This window comes from Stegostoma tigrinum, chromosome 2, assembly GCF_030684315.1.
Source record: "Stegostoma tigrinum isolate sSteTig4 chromosome 2, sSteTig4.hap1, whole genome shotgun sequence".
In the NCBI taxonomy this organism is placed as follows: domain Eukaryota; kingdom Metazoa; phylum Chordata; class Chondrichthyes; order Orectolobiformes; family Stegostomatidae; genus Stegostoma; species Stegostoma tigrinum.
In genome coordinates this window covers 79,118,822-79,136,187 of record NC_081355.1, presented here as the reverse complement: position 1 = coordinate 79,136,187, position 17,366 = coordinate 79,118,822, and the positions used below count along the sequence as shown (strand labels likewise).

Sequence of the window (17,366 nt, the reverse complement as noted above, 5' to 3'; positions counted from 1 at the left end):
TTGAAGGCATGTCGAAAAAGCTGTATTTCAGGATCACAATCCACTATCACATAATTTATATTATTGCATCAAGTCAAAGCTATACCAGATTGAGATGTACTGTGGCACAATGATAGTGTTCCCACTTCTGAACCAGAGGCCTCAGTTTAAAATCATTTCTTTACAGGTTGATTAGCAGTATCAAAACCAACAGCAGGCATAAGAAAACAAATAACACCTATACCAGGCAATTTAGGGCGAAGGCTGATGGGAGGCAGGGAAACTCCAGGGTATCCTGAGGTGACCATCTTTCGGCGTCTGAATGATCGCTTCTCCTCCCTGTCAATTTGTAACAGTACCTTCCTCATCCCTTTGGGTGAGGAGGGGAACGTTCAGGGATACCGCTTCATGTAGTTACTGAATGAAGGCATCCATTACTTGAATGACGGAGTGTAGATCTTCATTCTGAAGTATGGCAGATGCTGATTGTAATGCTGGATCTGGCTGTCCATGTTGAACACCACCCATTCCATGCAGGCAACCATCTACTCACCTGCCAAAGCTATGACATAAGATTTACCTGGGCAGACACACTGCCCTTCAATCCAGATTCTGCATAATCTCTGGTATTCCTGCCAAACATTTCACTCCTTGTCTATGCATCTTCATTAGCTTATTAATGGTCGATTCCAGAGGCACATCACCAATAGCAAACTCATCAGGAGCTGTTTTTTCTGTGTTTGCAGACAAGCACGTATACAATAAGCACAAGTGTGTCCAGAGACAGGGCAGTTTGCCTGGCATAAGGCTGCTTTCTGACTTCCTTCAAGGAGCAGGCAGGGGGCTGATGGGAGTGGAAGGTGACCATGCCTGTGTGGAAGTGAGACCTGAGTGTATGTGTCCATTGCATGAGAGAGCCTCCACTTCCAGCTGCATATGAAACAGAAACAGCTTTAAAAATATCCAGGTTGGAGTGACATTTATAACTCTTTACGTTTTGTCTTGCATCCTCCAGGTCCTATTGCTGCACCAGGAAACATCAAGGAAGAGACCCATTCTCCCAGACCCATCACTAGAAACACAAGCATCACCCTTGACAAGGAAGAGTTGTATCCTCAGAAGATGCACTATCAAGGTGTTTGTCCCTACCTCTACGAACATAGCAACGTTTACACGGATGGGTAATCTATCTGGAACAGGCTCAGTGGTCACATTCTGACAGCCAGAACAGAAAATTACAGCCACAGTTTCAGGAGAAACTCTACAAAGAAGTGGTCCCATGCTTGGAAAAGGATGACCACTAAAGAGAAGCCCTGGGAAATATTGATATTTCAATGATGCTCAGAATGAGTAGATGGGATTCCAGCAGCGATATTTGCAGATGAGCAGATGAGGAAGATTAGAGCTTGGAGAGATTCAGTGACAGTTTGGTGAAGCTAGTTGTTTGATAAAAGCTGACATTGTGCCAGCTTGAGAACAGTGTCAGGAGGCCTGGTGACATTGGTCTGAGGAGAAGAGACTGAACTATCAAGACATCAACTGTCACTGATACAGTTCAACTCAGAGAACCTTTGAAGGCAATTCAAGGCTAGATCTTCGAAAATGAGGATTTGGACTCTCTTGTGAATGTTTTAATGAGCTTTGAGCACAGTGTTCTTAAAAGCAAAGAGGGATCTGTTTTGACCACATTGGCTATTTCAAGGTGTTCAACCATAGTTTGTCTCAACTCCTATCTACTTTGTTAATTCTGAACATTAGAGTCTCAGCTATAAATGTTATGTTTGGAATGATAATCTCTGTCATTTGGAATACCTATTTAATCATTCTGTCTAATATTAGATTTGTTCAGGTTTGTAAATATTGTTTTGTCATTTGAATTCAGTTCTGAAATGCTGGTATTTGTTTTCTTACCCTTGTGCTTTCGTGATTTCTATTCTTTAAAAGATTATCATCTATCTAGCCACATAACAAAATCTAGGTTGTTCTTTTTTTTTCCTTTATTCATTCACAGAGTGAGGGCGTCACTGGCCAGGCAGCATTTATTGCCCATCCCTAATTTCCCGGAGGGCAGTTGAGAGTCAATCACATTGCTGTGGGTCTGGAGTCACATGTAGACCAGACCAGGTAAGGATGGCAGTTTCCTTCCCTAAAAGACATTAGTGAACCAGGTGGGTTTTTCCAACAATCGACAATGGATTCATGGTCATCATTAGATTTTTACCGAATTCAAATTCCACCATCTTTGAACCTGGATCCCCAGAACATTATGCGGGTCTCTGGATTAACAGTCCAGTGATAATACCACTGGGCCATCACCTCCCCTGTATTCTTATAACTGATCATGACAAATGCATTTGTCAAAAAGACATGTTAAAGAGAATTGTCAAAAGGAACTTGTCAAAGGGAGCTATCATAAATATTAATGTATTGAAAAACCTTGCCTCTTAAATATATGAGAAACAATTTCTGGAGTGTTAAAATTACAGCTTGCTATTTCAATTGATCTGTTGACAGAAGCCTGAGGATCTCTATAACTGGACTGACATTGCATGAACTATATCACAACCATCTATGATTACAACAGAGTAACTGCTATTTAATAGATTTTTATAATAGCTACAAAAAATTATAAGCAATTTGAAATGTGTCTATTAACTCCAGTTCTTGTAATCATTGGGACTTATGCCCCTAAATGAGATGGTGGTTGTTATAAGGCATTACTTTGTGGAAAACAATGTAAATATAGGAAGTTGATTTTTATAAGCGACAGTGCTTTTTTTTTCAATGTTGTGTAGTATGAAATAGATCTGCAGAACTTTATTTCATTTCTGTGTTGCTGTGGTCTTCCCATGGTCATAACTGGGACAGGTGACATGGTAGATTTGAAGACAGAAAGTGGTGGGTGGGGGCAGAAGATGGAATGAGTTGGCAGAGGGGCATTAAAGGATTCTGGGGTGCGTATAAGGGCATTGGTTATCATAGAGTGTATGAAGTGTCAAGGAGTAGGTACAGAGGCAAAGGTACTTTGAGGTGCTACAGCAAGGAGCATTATTTGTCATTGAGTGTTATAGGTTAGTTGGGGGCCTGTTTAACATGGGTTGAAGTGGATGAGTATGAGGAGAGTGTGAGGATGAGGGGTATGGGAGGGATAGAGAATTGTTTAATGTTTTATTCTCTTTTTAAAAAAATCTTCAAAGTACCAACGCACAGAGGCAGACCTTCTGCACTTGATATTCTTCGCTCCCATCCTGGAGTCACCAAGCCCGATTCCCAGGGAATCCTGTCATGCTGGAATAAAAATCTGACTTTTGGGCAGACGTTGTTAGAAGCAGGTTTTACACAATTGGCAATTCTTCACACTCTACGGATAAAAAAATCCAGGACATGGAATTGTAGCACACAGGAAATAATTCAACATATCACATCTGTTTAAAAGAACTTTCCAATCAGACGTAGTGTCAGGCAAACATCCCAGATCACAACAATTTGCTGTGTAAAATAATTCCTACCTCCTTTCTGGTTCTTTTGTCAATTGTCTTAACTTTGTGATTCTCTAACGACCAAGCCCTGACATGCTTGACAGTGGTAACAAGTTCATTCTGAACACTCCAGTAAAACCCCTTATAATATTTAACAGCTCTATCAGATTTCCCCTTAATCGTTTGTTACCAGCTTCTCTAGTCTCTGCAAGTAAGTAAAATTTTTCATTCCTGGTACTGGTTTTTGGAAATATTTTCGATATTATCTCAACTTTGACACTCTTCTTAAAGTATGTTGACCAGAACTAAATACAATACTCCAATTAAGATGTAATTTTTGACGAATAAAGCTCGAGCTTAAATGTCCTTGCTTTTGTATTCTATACCTATTCATAAACCACAAGATCACGTCAGTTTTTGAAAGCTTTTCCAACTTGTCATGCTACTTTCAAGGCTTCATTTATTTAAACCCACAAGCCTTTTTGTTCCTGTATTATCCTTAAAGTGTGACCATTTATGAACATTACCTTATAAAGAAACTAATATTTGTTTACAATTTGTACAATATGCAAACATAAATTTCATAACAAAGTCTGTTTTGGGTCAATTAACATTAAGAGCATCCTCAGATCAAATGTAAATTGAATAATCACAAACTGGCTTCTGGCATAGTGAATCCAATTAGACTTGTCTTGTACTATTTCCTAAATTAGTGCATCATTGGTTAATGCATCCTATCCCTCATTCATGAAGTAAGAGATTTTGACCTGATCAAATGCCATAATTCCAAAGAGCTCTGAGCTTGCCTTTATTTGCAAAGTAGGACTGGTGATTTTGGTAGAATGAAAACAAATGACATGAGTTTATGTTGAGGCCCAAAGAAGCGATTTGTCTTTTCTGTGCTAGACAGCATTTAAACAGCATTTAAAAGAGATAGATGGCTAGTTCATTATGTTTTACAGACAGAAACTAAGATAGGAATTAGAAGTCAAACAATGTTCTGACCTGGGAATGAGTTGTGACACGTACATCAAGTCATCCATCTCAGGACTCGAGGAGAGCTTTTAGTCACAAAATTACTCCGACAGCACTACTCCAATTAGCGCAAATGGATGGTCTTAAAGGTGGCATTGCTCTTCCACCTGTGACCAGCAAGCCTCCCTTCCTGCTCACATTGTGAAATTATATCAGTAACTGTACTTCATCACATTGTGGCAGTTAACCATGTCACCCACATTTAGATAGAAGTCAGGGACGGGGACAGATGTCAGCATTCAGTTCTGGACAAGAAATCCAGAAGCAGTGGTAACATTTGTAGGTTTTGATTATCAAGCACTATTTCAGTTTTTCTCCAAGTTTCCTGCCTGACTGTCCTGATCGTGAGGTAGAAATTATTTTGGCATAACGCTGCAATCAAGGATTGGACTGCAGATAGACAGGATGTGAACATTTAAGGTTGGGACCTATTACAAAAAGGTAAATAGAGGGATGTCAAGGGGATTGGTCATACAACATGAGGGGAGTTGGAATAAGAAAGGATGTGAAGATCATGAGGGTGGAGGAGGCTTGGGGGTGGTGGGTTTTGTTCGTGAAACTGGAAGCAGGTGAGCATGTTGGAAAGTGAAAATAATTCTGCTCCTCCTTGCCGACAATCAGTGCTAGAAACAGACTTATAGATTCATCCTTTCTTCTCATTTCACATAGCCACACACACTCTTAACTTGAAAGTATCATCATTCATGAATCAGATGAGCATAAAAACAAGGACAAGAGTAGGCCACTTGATCAATGAAAAACAAGCAAGCCAGGCGGCATGTGGAGGACAAAGGCATTCAGTGTTTCTGGTCTTACCCTTCTTCCGGATGCTGCCTGGCTTGCTGTGTTCTTCCAGCCTCCTGTATGTCTACCGTAACATCTAAGGAGTTGTGAATAGAACTAAATACTGTGCAATCGTCAGTTAGCATCCCCATTTCTGACTTTATGATGAATTGAATTAGTATCTGGATCTACAAACTCCTGCAGTGATGTTCTGGGGTTGAGTTGTTTTGCTTCTGCCTATCAAACAATCTTCCATAGAGTTGATATTAATCTGGGTATTAAAGAAATTTCCACTAAATCTTATAGATTCACTACTACTTCTTGTAGCAACAGAGAATGTTGACTCTCAAATTACCTCTGGAATTTAAAGATCTTGTTCATATTTGGACGAAGGCTGTAATGAGGTCTGGAGTAGAATGGTTCTGGTACAACTCGAACTTCGCATTAGTAAGCTGGTTTTTGAAGAGTAAGTGTTGCTTGATAATCAAGTCAATTATCACTTTCTTGATGATTGAGGGCAGACCTAGAGAGCAATTGGCTGGATTAGATTTGTTCTCCTTTTGTCATGTAGGTGTCGATGAAGTAACTGAACTGGAGGTGCAGCTGGTTCTTCGGCACAAGTCTTCAGTACTCCAGTCAGGATATTGTCAGGGCCAATGATGTTCTGCTGTGTCCTCTATTTTCCACTGTTTCTTGACATCACTTCATGGGAATCAAATTGGCTATAGCCTGATAGATATAATGGTGGAGGAGACAAAAATGCATCATTTATTTTACAGATTTAGCTGGAGACAGCAGGAAATGCTTTGTCTTTTATGTTCACGTGCTGGACTTCATCATCCAGGCAGCACAGTGGCTCAGTGGTTAGCACTGCAGCCTCACAGCACTGGGGACCTGGGTTCAATTCCAGCCTCGGGCAACTGTGCGGAATTTGCACACCGTGTGTGTATGTGTGTGTGTTTCCTCTGGGTGTTCTGGTTTCCTCCCACAGTCCAAAGATATGCAGGGTAGGTGGACTGCCATGCTAAATTGCCTGTAGTGTTCAGGGGTGTGTCGGTTATAGGAGGATGGGTCTGGGCGGAATGCTCCGAGGGTTGTTATGGACTTGTTGAGCTGAAGGGCCTGTTTCCACACTATAGGGATTCTATGATCATTGAATCAGAATCATAGATTTGGCCCACGGAGCCTCCTCCTTCCATTACTTATTTAAATTTCACAATTAGTTGTGATCAGACTATTCTGATCTGCTGCTTGATATCATTTGGCTCTGAGTGTAGATTCCTCTGTTTAGCATGTCCACAGTCATGTTCTGTAGCTTCAACAGGTTAGCACCTCATTTTTTGGTATGCCTTATGCCTTACAATCTCCGATAAGAACGAGAGTGTTGCCATGCCATTAAGTTACAGATTATGCTGAAATATGATTTATTTGTTGTTGATAGCCCAGTGCTACATGGGTTCCTAACTTTCAGATTCTTCTTTGAATCATCAGGCAATTATTATTGGTACCAGCTTTGTTTGAAGCTGCAGATTAATGCAGAGATGGTTTTTGAAAATTCAGCTGATATCTGCCATTGTCTCAATATCCAAGGATCAAAAATCATTAGCAGTCCAACAAATAATATACCCTTCTTGGCAGCAGGAATGAAAACAAAAGTTTGCAGTCATTTTCCGATAAATAGTGACTCCAGAAACTGAATCACAGTCCTGATAGTTTCAGAAGGATTGGAGTGTCTGGAGAAATGCACCTGTACATAGTGTCCAGCCTGGCTTGCCATAGTTATGTGGCCTCTACCTCTGCTTTCAGAGATTTCATTTTAGTTGTGGCAACCATTAAACATATTGCTTGAAACGTGGTGCCAGAAGTGAAGCTGAAATTGAGTGAATTTCCAGAGATGTATGAAAGCCATCTTTTCTGGGAAAGAAACAAACAGCTAGGAAAAATTCAAACCACAGGCTGTGACCTTCAAGAGTAAACTTTGGATTTGTAACCCTTTATATGCCAAAAGAAATCTGAAGTGTTTCGCTTAGTTGTCATTATTGCAGATCAGATATATGAAGATTGGAAATGATCTTAAATACTTTACGAGTGAGCATCATCTCAAAGTAGAAAAGAGTATTTTCTGGAAGTCATCAATCCAGCAAAGACACTGTTTGTGAAAGACAAGCATCTTGCTCTGATCAAGAATTTATGGTAAGAATAGCACTCCCTTATAAGGAATATCACCTAAGAAATGGGTAAATACCAGAGCAACAACAATTTGCACATATATCATTTAAAGGTGCGCATTGGAAGTCTTCTGAAAGTAGGGCAGACTAGATTGATCATAGTTTTGTTCATGACATTTTTCCTTTGTTGACCATCCATACTTGGTAACTTGAGTAACTTGGAACTACAAATGGTAGTGCATGCAATTTCTTTTGATGTTTATGAAAAGTGGGGATGGGGGAATTGCCAGCTAATTGTCTCTATTTCAGCTAATCTGAAATGGAATCATAAACCACTTTGGTAGGGCACTATAGCTTTATTGCAATAAGAAAATTCCAGCAGATGTCACGGGCTAGTAAACATACTTTACAATATTCTGCTCATGAATATTTTCTTATAACTTGCTCCCTAGAAAGTACAGGCCGATATTTAAGCACAATTTTACTGGAACTTATATTCTTTTCATATCAGAGCTATCCTTATTTCAAAACTGAACTTATTGATTGTTGGCAGGTTATTTCAACGTGCAGTTCAGGCAAATTCTATTCTAACTGTACCATTCAAATTTCCAACAAACAGAATTACAAGATGGAATACTTGCTGGATTTTCTATTCCCCTAAGCCTTGGGACCATGGTACACACTGTCTGCTTTGGCTGTGTTCATCACTGATTCGGAATACAAAACATGTCCTGCCCTGTCCTCCATGCCCTTTTAACCAGAGAATGGGGAGTCTTGGAATGCATGTAAAATTTTGACATTTTCACAAAGACCAAAGAATGACTGTATTAATTAAGCAAAATATAAGGTTGACCTAGTTAGATTATATTCCATAAAATGGACATTTCTACCTGTAACTACTGCAAACACGAGGAGTCTCACAGTCCTTCTCCTCAAACAGTGTATCAGGACAATCTCGCCCTCCATTTGATGGCAATTGAATGACGACACGATGACGAAATTGTTTTGTTTTGGCATCATCTCCTAGAATTTAGATAACATTATAATAATTAATAAACAAAATTTGGATTGCATGCACAATGAGAAGTGGTGAGGGACTTGCTTGCTCACTGCTATTTTCTAAGTGTGTTGTTGGCTAGACCAGAGTTAACATGGTCAACCTGTAATTGCTTGAATGCCAGACCAGCTAAGGATGGAAGGCTTTCTTCCCCAAATGACACTAGTGAGCCAAATCAGTTTTTAAAACAATCAACAGTGGTACAGTGATCATCAAGAGGTGAGCTTTTTATTCCAGATATTTATTGAATCCAAACCTCACTGTCTGCCTTGACTGGATTCAAACACATTTCCCCAGAAACTTAGCCTGAGATTCTGTATTATTAGTGACATTACAACTAAACCACCATCTCCCCTTGTTGGTTTATCATCTCATCTGAAAGACTGCATCTTTGATAAGGCAGCACTCCTGCAGTATTAAAACAAAGTTGCTGGAAAAGCTCAGGAGGTCTGGCAGCATTTGTGAAGGAAAAAACAGTTAGTGTTTCAGTTCCAGTGACCCTTCCTCGGAAATGAGGACAGTCTGAGGAAGGGTCACTGGACCTGAAACGATAACTCTGTTTTTTCCTTCACAGATGCTGCCAGACCTGCTGAGCATTTCCAGCAACTTTGTTCTTCTTCCTGATTTACAGCATCCGCAGTTCTTTTAGTTTTTACTCCCTCAGTATTGACAGGCATAACTAGATCTTTGTTAAAATTACACACAAGGCCTTTCCCGCCTTGGCTGGTGGTCTGACAAACTGTTAAAATGATGCAGAGATGCCAAATGCCACATTGCTGATTTATAACCACTTACATAATGCATTCTCATCACTGATAGATAAATATTAGTTTATAAGTCTGCAAATTATTGAACTGGCGATTAAAGGCATATCATCTCTATGATCTATTTTCAATACAAAATCTATATATTTCTGTGAAACATGTCAGTATTTACCTGCATTACATGATAAGTCACAAGGTGTCCAGTGACTATAAGGTGTTACAATGCAATCTTTTTTACACGGTAGAAGACATGGTCTCACTGTGTCTGGTCGTACAGTTTCAGGACACCTGAAGAAAATAACAATTCTGTTAGATGTTTTTTTAAAATTAGGATCAGTCAGGAGAAAAGTCTGCTTTACTTTCCACATTCGTAATTTACAAAAAAAATTGTAAACTATAGTGGCTGTTTCAGAAATACTAGTTTTACAGAATGAAACTTGCTTTTTATACTCTGCGATTTGTTGCTATAGTGCCTCTAAGTAGAAGCTTGTACTTTTCTACCATTTCTTCCCACCAACCATGAAAATTCCTGAATTGAGAAAGGTACAACAAAAAGGTTTCTTCTAGTTCAACATTCACATTCAAACTTCTTGTTTGCAACAAATTAGACTGTTATCCACCATTGATCTTTATTAATAATTTTCCTAGTTTGCTTGACCTATTAGTTATTGACCTCCAGATCAGTGTACAAGATGAGAAAAAATGATATAACCATATCCATCAATGTTTAGAAATAGAGCTTCTCACCACAAAAGATTGATTTGTAAGATAGCACAGTTCTTTCAATCAAGAGAAAACTATGATCAATCACACGAATTCTTTGGATTCTATTAAGGGCTAGTGAACGTAATTTGGAAATATATTTCAAATGCTGTGCTACGGTCATGTCACAAACCTATTGTAATTCTGTCAGCTAGTGAGAATGGGGCTTTGATCTGACAATGAATTATTGCTCCATTGGGTCAGACATCCATGTGAGCACTCTCAATGAGAACCCTGTACATGGTAAAATGAAATCTATTATAAGACTTCCGCCAACCATGAGCTAATTAGGTAGCTTATTGGACATCTGTCTGTATAGAATTTTTAAATTTGTTTACTAAAAATTAAAAAGAAAATGACAGGAAGCCTGCAAGGAACTGTCAGACTAAAGCAAACTGGTCTTGCCAGCAAAATAATGTCTCAGATAATACCATAAACACAGCCTTAAGTAATTGATTTTGGATCAAAATTATATTTATTCTAGAGATGTTTTTGCATGACTTTCTCCTTATTCATTGAATAAATTTGCACTGACTAACAAAGTAAATTAACCATGAAAGATAAAATGATTGCACAAATAATATTTGTCCTTCAGGTAGTGATGGCTTTTTCCTGTAATCACGCTTTATTCTTAGCACACATCTTTATAATTCAAGATATATATTTTGCTCAAAAATCTCTCAAAATCTTTTAAAATTTAAAATGATCATTGCTGGCATAAATGAGTAATGAGATCATATACCATATGTTTGTTGCATTGATGGAGGAGGGTTCATATTCAAAATAAATTGGCTAATGCCTTAAATTTCACTAAAACATTTTTCTATGTGAGTTGTACCATGTGTGTTGCTACTGCTTAGAATATTTGTATAAAGATCCACTGCTATTTATGTTAAAGTATGGTGTTAAGTTAACACATGAGGAAATTATATACATAATTTTAACTATAAGAAATGAATTCTTCTTGCTTCTAATAAGCAAAAGAAAAGCAATATTTCATGACTTTATCTACCTGGAATGCAAACATCATTGATGTAATGCCAAATGATTTTATCTATATCTGTATCATAATATTCACTCTGCTGTTTTAATCATGACTCGCTTTCTATCATGTGAGTTGCAAAGTATCCCTAAAGGCAATTTCTATTCATTCTAATAACTTGGAACTGTGATGGACCCCTTTAGGCATTAACTACTACTGAGGTGCTCCTATTTTCCAAACAAAGTGTTGGCAGGAAATTGGCCAAGCAACCTCGAGAAAATGTATTAATGGATAGTTTTTAGCCAGTTTTGTTTTACCACTGACAATAATGCTGATGATTCAAAGGCACACCAAATGAAATGTCAATTTTTTTTTCCCCAATGGGAAATATATTTGCATCAGTGACATTGTTTGTGTATCCATTTTATGAAAACAATTCAATCAAAACAGTTTTCCTATTTCAATTTCATGGTGAAATGAAAGCTTGTGCTCATTTGAAGTTTTCAGTTGAAATATTGATTTCTTTTGCAGTGTGTTGAAAGTGAGGTTAAAAGCGAATGATATGAAGTAAAGAGTGTTTCAACAAAGATAGGTGAAACTAGATAAGTCCTGCAGCATTTTCTTACTGGTTTGATTATAAAATGATAACACCCATAATTAGGAATGTGCAAGAAGCTTAGTCCTTGCTGATTTCATGAGGCTTGTTGCTTTTTAATGTACATTGTGAAATACAAACATGAAGAGATCAAGATATAGTTGCTGCTCTTTTTGAATAATCTGACCCCTCAGCACTCTGTATGCAACTTGATCGGTGTGAGCCTTACGAAAGATTTAAGTCCATTGCATCCTAATGAAAACTGGAGCTGCTTGTGTATTATTTCTTGAGTGTCGTGTCAGACTAATCTGGCATAAAGAGAGAAGTCACAGATGAATATTTTGTTTTCCAATGTTGTTTTGATAAAGAATTAACTAGCATTAAAGATATTTTTAAAGCAAAGACCAGTATTCAGCATTCACTAGTGTAAATGCTTTTATTATACAGATATCATTTTTTGAGGGACAAGTAGAAATTACACCCAGCAGAAAGTTCACCATATTTCATTGTGAACATATTTCTTTGGATAAAAATTAACATTGTAAAGATTTAATTTTGTTTTAGTGGATGATATTTAGCAGTATTTCTATATGGAACTATTGTGCTTTCTCCCTTGGGGTAAAACTCAATGCTTATCCTTTGAAAACTTAGAGTGTATCCTTTCAGATATGTTAAGCTAAAGAATGCAGTAATATGTTTTCTGGAAGGAAGTAACTTTTGCTTCAGTTCTAATTCTCTTAGGGCTGCCTCTGTTTGAATAACCAGTTTCCTTAATTGTCTCATTTGACCTGGTGTAATTGTTATACACTGTCATGAAGGGGAGGATTCCAAAGACTATCAATTCCCCAATTATAGTAATCTGTTCAGAGTTTCACTTACATTGCGCTACTAAATTCTCATTGAAATGAAAGAAATCACCACAGAAAACAGCAATGTACAGATTAAAACCAACTAATATATTTACAAATAAATATTTTAAGAAGACTCCAAACATTATGTTCAGATATCATGGAAATGACGACACTCTGATTACTTGGTTGTTCTCCAAACATTATTTGATGAACAGCTAAAGGGCTAATTACACAAATTTATTCAAAGCTACGGCCCTCTATCCTATATTAACACTTATTTGCCCATCAGTTCTTACCATGAATTCTAATCTCCTATGTCATGAATGTGAAGCTATCATCCTTGTGCTTAAATCCTAGCCTATCCCTATAATATTCTCTAGGTTTATGAATCCTAAATACCCTATTTCTCTTTACAATGTCTTCTCCTTTAATCCATCAATGATGGGTCTTTAGCTATCTAAGCCCTATGCTATAGAAAATGAAACCACTCTTAAAATGAATACAGACTCCCTTTATTCTATTTCTCCAAGTAAACAGATGCTGAGGAAATATGAAAATAATCTAAGCTGAATAGAAAGTGGGGCTAAGTGGAGACAATTAATTAATTTCATACAATCAGGAGGAACCTATATCCACTTTTGAACAGTCAAGTGTTTCAAAGAAATGTGTTTTTAATTACTTTTATACATAGCTTGAAGCATAAGTAGAACCCAGATCATGTTAATTCATATGTCACCACTGACTGCTGTTTAATCATAAGTGGTTAAATACAGATAGTGAATAAATTACATCTTAAATTAACGTAGCATTAGGAAAACATTAGTTAGGACAAATGATATCACCATGTCATAGTACTGTACATGCAACACAAAAAGGCACATGGGCATATCTACTTCATAATTATTATTAAACCATTGTACAATAGTAGGTTAAAGAGTAGAAGTTTGAATTGAATTACAGCACTGCCAGAAAAGTAATACTCATTACGTGCCTAATTAGAACTAGAAATTATGGTCAGATGGAGGTGATTTTCTCTTGATGAGAAGTGATGGAGATTATGGCTATAATCACAAAACAGTCCAAATCTCTTCTTACATAACTTTTCAGACTGACTGCATTTCAAGATTGACAGTTTAACACTCTAGGGAGCAGCTCCCCATATCTAATATTCCCAAAACAGACTCCCAGACTCATCACAAAAAAATAGATTTAATAATGCTGCATCTGTCATTGTAATTTCCTTCTTCATGATTCTCGATAACCTATTTAATGATGTATAAATCAGTTTAGAAAGTCAAATGCACCAGGCTATTTGAAACTATTCCACATGATTATAATTAACGTGAACTGTTTCAGTATGCATGTTTTAGCTAGACAGCTCCCTTGATTGCTTTTGGTCAGGCTTCGATCTATTTTCTTAAAGTGAAAAAGTACTGTGAGTTTTTAAACAATTGTTTTTCATAATAGACAAGATTAATTTTTACTTTTGTAACTGCTATATCTTAGAGGTCAGTCTTGTTTCAAATTAAAGTTCATAATTTTACAAAACTAAGAATTAAAAATACAGCAGAAGTTAACCATTTCCACAAAGTATGCTCTGCTGATTCTGAGAAGATTGTGCTTAATTGTGAGAGTCTTGATATTACGGAACATGGAGGCCTGAGGCTTACACTGAAGCCAATCTGACTGGACTATGTTGGGCATATTTGACTCAATTAGCTTCCCAGATGAACTTCAATTTGAAGATGAGATTTTTAATCGAGAAAAATAACCAGCTGTTTCCTTTCTCCATTTCCAATCTTCTTTGTATGCACTTTTCCTTTTCACCTTATCTCCACCAAATGCAAGGAGTTCAAATACTTGTTGCTATCAAAAGTGAAATTTCTATTTTTTAAAATGATCTGCAAAAGGAGTGAGGGTGAAGTGAGGAAAAACTTTTTCTCTCAGTAAGTAGCTAGGGTGCAAAATGGACTGCCTGGAATTGTGGTGGAGGTAGCCTCAATTAAGATTTTCAAGAGGGCATTTGATGATTGTTTGGATAAAAATAATATGCACGAATATGAGGAAACAGCAAGAAATTGGCACTAGGTAATGGTGCTCATTTAATGAGCTTCTGCAGGCAAGATGGGTTGAATGGCTTGCTTCTTCATTATAACTGTGCAGTGATTCAGTTGCTTCTACTATTTCCTCCTTTCTGCTTTCCAACAAAAGCTAACCTCCCTCCAGATTCCCACATGCAGTAACTCTGAATGAGAGTCCCCTCTCCAGCTTCTGACAATCTCTCTCTATATCTCCACTGAGCTCATCCCGTTCAGGAGACCCAGCTCTCACTCCCTTGATCTCATCTTCATAAAAGCACCAAAAACCCTAGTTCAGAGCTGGTAGGAACTGCCGATGCTGGAGAATCTGAGGTAACAAGGGATAGAACTGGATGAACACAGCAGGCCAAACAAGGGTCCAGACCCGAAGTGTCAGCTTTCCTGCTCCTCTGATGCTGCTTGGCCTGCTGTGTTCATCCAGCTCTACACCTTGTTATCTCAACAACTCAAGTTCCTTTCTTTCTGAAATTATACATGTTTTTCTGCTCAACTACTCTTCCCTTATCTCCGATCCAGCAGTGGTGGTTATTAATTCCATCACTGAGACTATTTCTTCCACAATTTCACCACTTTTTCTACTCGCTTCTCTTCCTTCAGATTGCAGCTGTAAAATTCCTTTAATGTCCAAAATCTAATTCAATTTTTGCAAAAACTCCATCTTTGGTTCAGCATTCAGTTTTACTAATTACAATTTAATGATGTGAATTTGAATCATTATTCTATGCTACAGTTGCCGCACAGATGTAAGTTGTTGTTGCCAATGTTCACAATTTTTTATACTGGCGTGACAGGCACCATGTTGCGCTTGGCCTATAATAATTGCGTCTACATTTTGTTCATAGCAACCGTGAAGCAATTTAGGTTTTTATGAACTAAATAAAGATGTGAATTCTGAGAAAGATATCGGTGTACCAGTAGATTGAAACACATTGGTAGCAAATTGACAGCATATATGTATCCACAAAAAAAAATTAGCTGTAATACCAAATACACAACTGACTCATGAGGAGCATATTTTGCACAACTGGTGAAAAACAATTTCCGTACGAGTCACTTTCATGTTCCAATTTGGCTGTGTGAAGCACAAACTATTGTAACAATATATTTCCATATCGACCATTTTGCTCAAAAATATTCAAAACCTAACTCTTTGATCATGTTTCTATTCAGTCCTCCTAATATCATGTACTTGCTCCAGAGTCTATTCCTGTTGGAGTAAACTCTGCCTTGAGACATCCTTGTCGAGACTTAAAGTTCTGCCTAGATGCAAGTTGCACTTTCATCCTGCCAGCAAAACTTAAATTCTCAACAGTCAGATTTTACTTCCAACAGATCCAAGTGTGACTAAATCAACATGCAAAAAATGTATGTTCAAATCTTATTAATATTCAGGTAAACGGCTCAAAAACGTCATGCCACCTACCAAATCTTTACAACAATTAATGATTGGCATTACTGCAGCTTAAGTGAAAAATGAAAGGCTTGTATTTATATGGAACCTTTCATGACCTGTTAACATTTCAGCCAATAATAAAATATAGCTGTCTTTAAATCAAAACAAACATTGTTGCACTTTTACTTAATAATTACTGTGCCTTTACTTTTTTGGTCCAACTTGTCCCACGTTGACTCTCATACAAATAACCTTTCTAGTTTGCATTCCCACGGCACAGGCAGCCTCACCACTCCAGCTGGTGCTTGAATTAAGAGTAGCTACTGACAGGTCTTCAATACAGGGACCCCAGGGGCCAGCCTGCCAGTGATATACAGTACAAGGATGCTCATTACAGCTGCGTATTTCCTGCAAGGCACTGCTGTTTGGACACTGTGCTGCTCCTATTCAAACACAAATAATATAAAAATAACATATTTATTTTCAAAAACATTCCAGGCGCTTTTCACGTTTAAATAATAACTGTTTTGAATAAAAACAGATAGACAAGAAACTGGTTTGAAACTAACCAAGTTGTCATCCATTCAACTGGAGTGGTAAACTATTCTGGTTTTTATGTGGTACCGCTGTCCTCATTAATATCAAGAATCAATGCTAGGACCTCAGGTATTTACACTCTATGCTAAAGACGTAGACTACAAGACACTAACATATTTAAGTTCTTTGCCATTGTAAAATTTGGTAGGAATGCAAGCTGCAAAGAGAATGTAGCACTGCATTGAGATCTATACAAACTAAGTAAGTGTGCAATACTGCAGACTGAGTATGAGGAAAGAAAGTGTGAAGTTATTCACTTTGGCCACAAGAATAACAAAGTAGAATATTTTTTAAAAGGCGTGAAACTTGTAAATGTTGATGCCCAGGGAGATCTATGCAAGGAATGCAAAATGTAGCACACTAATCAAAAACAAGAATACTGAGATCTAAAATAAAAGCAGAAAGTGATGTAAATATTCAACAGATTATGGAAGCTACTGTAAAAACACAGTTGACATTCGGGTTTGTGAACTTTCAAGAGAACTGGGATAAGTTAAAAATATAATATGTTTTCAGCAAGTGGGTAGGATAAAGAGAAAAGGTCTGTGATTAGATGAAATTGAATGAAAGAACAGTTAATTTTCCAGGATCAAAGAGAATGGTGATGGGGCATGAAAAGAAAAAGTTGTTAGTATGCAAGGTACAGGAAGCATGTCTGTCTTTATTTCAAAGAATTGGAATATAAGAATAAGAACTAGTCCTACAATTGTTAGGGGCTTTGGTGAGACTGCAGCTGGAATCCATGCACAGTTTTGGGTCTCTGTCTTTGAGGAAAGAAGGATATATTTGCAATGGACATAATACAGCAAAGATTAAGAGGAC

General features: G+C 37.5%; 1 protein-coding gene across 1 annotated transcript in view; it reads right to left on the bottom strand.

The window, feature by feature from the left end:
- The window catches only part of LOC125464190 (thrombospondin type-1 domain-containing protein 7A-like), a 561,444-nt gene that overhangs the window by 81,591 nt on the left and 462,487 nt on the right, over window positions 1-17,366 (bottom strand). The window contains exons 12-14 of the mRNA XM_059654908.1: window positions 16,156-16,390; window positions 9,438-9,553; window positions 8,335-8,467 (exon numbers count right to left, since the gene is read on the bottom strand). Of these exons, the coding sequence (XP_059510891.1) occupies window positions 8,335-8,467; window positions 9,438-9,553; window positions 16,156-16,390 (484 nt within the window). The remainder of the gene's footprint in view (window positions 1-8,334; window positions 8,468-9,437; window positions 9,554-16,155; window positions 16,391-17,366) is intronic.